Raw genomic sequence first — 6,734 nt, 5'->3', positions numbered from 1 at the left:
ATTGGATATAAGGAGGAAATTCATTACTGTGAGGGTGGTGAGGCACTGGAATGGGTTGCCCAGGGAGGTTGTGAGTGCTCCATCCCTGGCAGTGTTCAAGGCCAGGTTGGGCAGAGCCTTGGGTGGGATGGTTTAGTGTGAGGTGTCCCTGCCAAATGCAGTGGCATTGGAACTAGATTATCTTAAGGTCCTTTCCAACCCTAACTACTATATGAATCTAGGATTCCAAGAAACAGCACAAGTATTTTAAGTCAGTTTAACTGTAGTATCCCAAAAGAACAAAGCAACATAAATTGAGTGACTGATAAAGACAACACAAGGAATGTACAAAAAAAGGGATCTATTAAATCTTCAGTAGCCACAATTTAGTATGTGGAAGTGCTCAGCTTTTCAGCTAGCTTGGTTTCACTGCCTGGTTGTACATGAATAACTTGGTATCAAATAGCAAAAAAATGGTGACAGTACCTCCTGTTCACAGTTTAGAGCATAAACATAATTGCTTTATAGATCCCTATTGTAAATTTTGGACATTACAGCAGAGCCAGCAGCACTAAACCAGCTGGATGGTTTGGTACTGAATGGAATAAAAAGCATTTGTATGTTCTTTTTTGCTACTTTGAGCAGAGAATTTTCAACAAAGAGTGCAGAGCTGCAGCATCCTGAACTTCTAAAGCTAAGATGGAAGAGATCTTTTGTTTGTGCCATTAATTACTTGGTTGTAAAATCACTGATTTAATCTGAGAGCTACATTATCACTACACTCCATAAAAACATTTATACACCAGCATTTTCAGACACAAGAGCAACAGCTAATCATGGTAGCACAGAATCACCCTAAGTGATCCTCATTGGAGACAATGGCACTAGGTAGTACTTAACTGGCACTTCTTCCTAGGCTGAAGCAACTATGTTCTAATAAATTTATCTCCAAAACCCCTTGTATGCATACCAAGTCCAATTCCAGCTACTCATCTTACTAAGTTTAAACTAGGTTTGTGCAGCTAAGGCCAATTAGCTTCCTAAATGATGTTACAGGTAGCAGTGGCTTTTTTTGTTTTAAATAGAATCCCAGCCTGGTTTGGGTTGGAAGGGACCTTAAAGCTCTTTCAGTTCCAACCCCTGCCACAGGCACAGACACCTTCCACTAGAGAAGGTTGCCCAAAGCCCCTGTGTCCAACCTGGCCTTGAGCACTGCCAGGGATGCGGCAGCCACAGCTCCTCTGGGCACCCTGTGCCAGTGCCTCAGCACCCTCACAGGAAGAACTTCTGCCTAAGAGCTCATCTCAATCTCTCCTCTTTCTTAATATTCATTGCAGAAGTCAGATTTTAAAGCAGCTTGCCTGTGAATAACATGAAAATAACTAAAAATAACAATGGGCTGAAACATTGCCTCATATATTCAAAACCTCCCAATCTCCATACAAAAAGCTTAAAAACTACTATACAAATAAAAGCCTGAATAAAAATACCCCAATAAGTATTTATTCCCAGGACAAAATTATCAGGTACAGCTATAAGTGTGTGTTCTGCTGACTGCCTTCAAAGTTCAGCAAGCAAATGCTAACAGTTGCACCCATCAGTACATTTCAACAGTCAAAACCTGTTTTGTGTATGCAAACACATCTGTAACACGGCTTATACAAGCAAGAGCAAGTTAGCAAACCAGAAGAGCACAGCACGGCAGCATCACCACTCAACAACGCTCTGTCAGTAACAGGCAAATACAGGGTTTTCTTTTCAAACTTGCAGAAGAAACACAAGATCTGGCAGCCTGGCATACACTGTTAAGAAGAAACAGTAATTAAACAGACCAATCCTTCTGTTACTACATACAGAAATAACCATTTACAGTATTTACAGTTTTCACAAATTCTGGACTTCTTGCATTGTTTTGCAGGAATTCATATTCTTCAGGCTAAAAAAATAGTTACACAATAGTTCAGAACACAAACAGCTCCCGAATAAAGCCAGGTAACTAATTCTATAAGGCACTAGAGTGCCTTAAAAGGAAATGAAATCACTCATTTCACCTAAACATCCCATTATTTGTGAGACCATATTGTAAACTGCAAATTTTACGATGTTTAACAAAAGTTGGATAATGCTTATTTTCACAGTTTTCCCGATTTAAGTCATCAAACAAGCTAGCCACAGTCATAACTGCTTTTGCATTCAGGCTGCTGCTGTCTCTGTGATGTATATTAAGATCAGAGTCACAGGCTCCCCCTGTGTGTTGTCAGTTACAAGCAAGTGCACCCCCAGGTATATAGCTATTTTTTTTTTTTACTCAGCTTATAATAGAAATGTACCAGTTTGAAACAAATCTGCTGAAACTCAGCTTTACTCTTGAGTTCCCAAGTTAACACGGACAGTCTTAACTTGCAGTCTTGAAAACTGTTTTAAAGCAGTCAAATGCTTTAAACCACAACTTTCAAGCAAGACAGACAAAAATTTCCAGAATTAATAATTTAAGGCAATACTTAATATGAAACCACAGTAAAAATCTGCATGAGAGGAAGACGGTACTTGTGTTTAGAGCTGTTCTTTTAGGTTGAAAATAATCAAAGCACCTGTTCTGTATAACAGTACTGAAGAGAAAAATTGGAGGCTTCACAGTAATACACACTTTCAGTGCCACTTCTTTACTACAATGTGTCCTGAAAAGACAGTAGGAATTCAAAACTTGCAGAATGAATACAGGAAAAATATCCCAGACTTCATAGCAACAGAATTAACAGTTAAAGCAAACAGAAGTGCTGCAACTGACCTATTTCTTACAACTGCAAGACTTCAAAAGAAAAAGAATCAAGTTTGAAGTCCTTCACATGCATGTGACAAGAACTGTTGGCAGAGGTGCTCCGAATCATTCAGCATGCCCTACACATAAATCGATGCAAAATAACTACAACCGCAGTCTGGGAAGCTCAAGACAAAAGGAAACCTGATGAAATTATTTAGTTCTTTCATAACAGAGAAGGTAAAGCTACCTTTCCAATGGATTATTTGAGATGACACACGCAGGAGCTGTATTTGCTGCTTTCACAAACATCAGAAATCACTGTCAATTCTTCCTAGCCTCTTACAACAAAGAGTAGGTAACTTTCAGAATTCTATCTACATGCACATGCATCTTCTTCAAAAGAGGGAAGATGCTATTGTAAAAACAGAGCTTTTCAAGTTGAAAAACTGTATGTTTGGTCCGAATTGTCCATTAAGAGAATTTTGTGTTCAATTAGAAGAGTTTCAGCATTATATACGAGAAGCCTGAAGTGGCAGCATAGCTGCATGTAAGGCATTTTAGGAATGATTCCAATGCAACTCACTGCCTTTAGCATTTTATTAGGTTCAACTAACACCAGCAACCTCTAACATTTTAAGATTGTTTACTACTAAACCCAAAGTCACTGAGACCAACCCTCAAACACTGATGATAGACCCTCCATAAATGACAGGCGCAAGATGAAGAGCAAGTGTTCCCCATGCAGGACAATGGCTGTCCGTACAGCTGACTTCAAGCCGTCCCATGAGAGAGGTCACTTCCTCAGCCAGTCCTCACTAACTGGCCCAGTCCTGAAAGCGGAAGCAGTCACTGGCAATCTTCCACACTGTGTTGGTAGGAGTGGCCTGTGCTGTCAGCAAGAAGTTCTGGTTGAAGTAGCGCTGCTTGTCACCATCAAATTTTACTGTCCCGCTTGTCACCACGAGGACTGTCGTCTGCCCTTGCGTAGCTTGCTCTTCCCAAGGAGAAAAAGTATTAAGAAAACAACTCAAAGACTACCAGGTAAACAAGTAGGAAATGTACATGGTAGTTACATTAGCTGTCAGCTAACATCTGGTTACACGTTTATGGAAAGTACAGTTTTGTTGCATCATTTCTGCACAGACACAGGTGTATTTGTTGGCCAGCACTGCTTTTTAATGGCTTTTCCATTTTCATCTCATGTTCATTTTAGAGCAATGTAACCACCTGAGTTTTTGCTTAGAACACATACTCATTGATACACACATATATATTTATATTTAGCAAGCTGCATACACTTTTGTCCCTGCTATTAGACATTATATCTTTTTCACAGCAAAGCGCACATGCATGACCACAAGCTTTTTCCTTACATTCCCAAAATGTCCTTTCATTAACTTCTCAATTATGTAAGCCTTACGTAATTATGTAATTTTCCTTACTTACATTCCCAAAATGTCCATTAACTTCTCAATTATGTAAGCCTTCCTACAGCAGTTGTTAACGAGAAATCTAAAGAACTTGACATCTATTCTAGACGTAAAGAAATCAAAGTACATATAGGTTAACAATCTGCTCCACATTATATTGCAGGTCAGCATCAGAGGCTACAGTAGAGGTCTCAACTCTCAGACATTGTCAAGTACAACACAACCTGATACGCCAGACTTTTTCAATACATGAAAAGACATCATATATGAATATGAACTTCACAGAAAACTCCTTAAAATATTTTCCCAGACATGAGAAAAAGTGTGGATTTGCTGCATCTCTCGATTTGTGTTTTATTTATGCACAACTTCACATTTCAACCCTCAGCATTTTTTCTCAGCTTGTTCCAAAAGAAAGATTAAATACTATCATAACTGCAGTTTGGTTTCAACGGTTACAAAAAGATTGACAAATAAACGAGTGAAGTGGAATACAAGCTTACCGTGAACGGGCTGGCAGTCCAACACGTTAACCTGGAACTCACTAGATGGCAACATCTCAAAGAACTTATTCAGTTCTTCTTGCCCGGACACTGCGTTACCATTCCAAATTAACGTTGCTTTGTCCAAATAAAGTCTTGTTAAAGCCTGAAAATACATATTTGGGGAAAATGTGTAAACACATAGAATGGACAACATACAAACCAATATTCTTTGAATAAGGAATGTTGTGAATTATTAACTTCTTCTATTACTTTGATAGATAAAATGCCCTCCTGAAATAAAGGCTCCTCAAGATCCCTAGAAACAGAAGTGATAACTGCTAACAAACGTAGTTTGGGAAAAATAAAGCTGAATCTTGACCTCAGAGACAAATTAAGCAAGTTTTATCTGCCTGTGTTGACCAAACTCTGTACCTGTAAAACACAGCTGGACACAAATTTAACTATTATCATCAAGAAGTCAAAGGCACTTTCTAAAAGGCTACTTTTAACAACAGTGCTGCTCAGTAACATAAAATCCTCTGTGGGGCAGTTTAAGAGGAGCAGAGGTCTCAACTCAGCCAATAGGATACAGAGTAACCAACTTCTGGGTGCTTTCAAGTGTAATGGTAGTTTGAAAAGCAAGCAAAGATGCACAAGAGGGTCCTAACTGCTGTCACAATAGCTACATACCCTTCTTCTTTTATCCATTGTCTCATAATAAATGTTGACAAATTCATCTGCAGCTCTGCAAGCTTGATCCACGTAGGTTTTGAAATCCTGGAGAGAAGAAATCATACCAAATTACTTAGGCAATTTTTTGCAACCTGGTTGTCTAGGTTGATTTCTCCACAGCAAGTCACCTTGATTGGTCTTTTCCATCCTCACTGAAAAGCTGTATCAAATAATGTTGAAATTGATCCCAAACTCCCTTTCTACTTTTAGGAGGTATCACCTTTTAGCCAGGTGACAGCTTTAGGATTAATTTTGAATACTGATATATTGATTGTATTTAAACTGCAAATATTTACACTACAAAATGGGCTACAGCTGGCTGCAAGTGGTGTGAACATCAAGTATTCAGTGGAAACATTTGCTGCTGTGATGCTGGTCTGAAATAAAGTTAAGGAACAAGATTTATTCAAGATATTTCTGAAAATCAGCAAGAACCCCATTGCACTGTGATAGTCTCACACTCCATGGTCTCATTTTTTAAAACACCTTTGTACACACATACATAAAATGCATGTGTGTATATATATTATATATGTGGATATATAGACAGAAAAATTAGATGGAGAGAGAACATGCAAACATGCTGAATGTATTCCAGTATCAGTCACTCTAGAGCTATATCTACACATAAAAACCTAGCACTTCTCCTCACATCTCTCTACTTTTATTCATCCACAGGTAACAGCCTTTGTTGCTACATCCCTGCACTGTGATCTCCTTCAGTTATTTTTTTCAGTTTGTTTGGCTGTCTGGTCCTTGATTTCTTACAGACCCTGAACTGTGACATCCTGGAGAGTTGTGATTCTCAATTTCCTGCCCATATATCTATAACCTGTGTTGGTCCTGTTAGGATATTCTGTTTGAAATACAATCATTTATCATTATTCTATTTCAGCATTATATTTTCAGTATTTGCAACTTACAGGCCTATCAAATAATTCATGCTCATTCCACAAAACCAAGTACTCTCATGTTACTATATACTTTTCTTTTGATCTCCTATAAGGGCACGACCCTGCTCTTCACCTTCCTATCTTCAACAGCAACATCAGAAGCCGCAAGCCAACTCCAAACATCTACAACAAACTCATCTTAAAGATGATGTATTCCAGCAAGTGCCAAGAGAAACCCTTTGGCACCGTAAGACAGAGTATTAGACCTCCCACTAAAGGGACAGTGATTATAACTCAGGCTGTTAATGTCATTTAAAGTAGATAATTGTTACTCTCAGTCAGCGCACCCTTGCACAGATACACTTTCTAACCAGCAGCCAACCATTGCCATTTAGCTGCCAAACAGCCTGAACTGAAAGAGTGAGGAAGAGCATTAAGGAAATGCCAGGAGACT

The 6,734-nt window shown here is 38.8% G+C and overlaps 1 protein-coding gene across 10 annotated transcripts in view; it reads right to left on the bottom strand.

Moving 5' to 3' along the window:
- Nucleotides 1–242: 242 nt before the first annotated feature.
- Nucleotides 243–6,734, bottom strand: part of NXT2 (nuclear transport factor 2 like export factor 2) — a 67,349-nt gene continuing 60,857 nt past the window's right edge. For 9 of the 10 annotated variants that reach the window (XM_065689670.1, XM_065689671.1, XM_065689667.1 and 6 more), the window contains 3 exons: nucleotides 5,346–5,432; nucleotides 4,674–4,818; nucleotides 243–3,734 (listed from right to left, as the gene is read on the bottom strand). In XM_065689670.1, coding sequence (XP_065545742.1) covers nucleotides 3,556–3,734; nucleotides 4,674–4,818; nucleotides 5,346–5,363 — 342 coding nt within the window. In that variant the 5' untranslated portion in view covers nucleotides 5,364–5,432 and the 3' untranslated portion in view covers nucleotides 243–3,555. Of the gene's footprint in view, nucleotides 3,735–4,673; nucleotides 4,819–5,345; nucleotides 5,433–5,515; nucleotides 6,467–6,734 lie in introns of those variants that run through there. The other variant, XM_065689673.1, reaches the window with a different exon arrangement.

This window comes from Lathamus discolor, chromosome 9, assembly GCF_037157495.1.
Source record: "Lathamus discolor isolate bLatDis1 chromosome 9, bLatDis1.hap1, whole genome shotgun sequence".
Classification (NCBI taxonomy): Eukaryota; Metazoa; Chordata; class Aves; order Psittaciformes; family Psittacidae; genus Lathamus; species Lathamus discolor.
The sequence above is the reverse complement of the archived record's forward strand: the minus strand, read 5'-3'. Positions and strand labels throughout refer to the sequence as shown.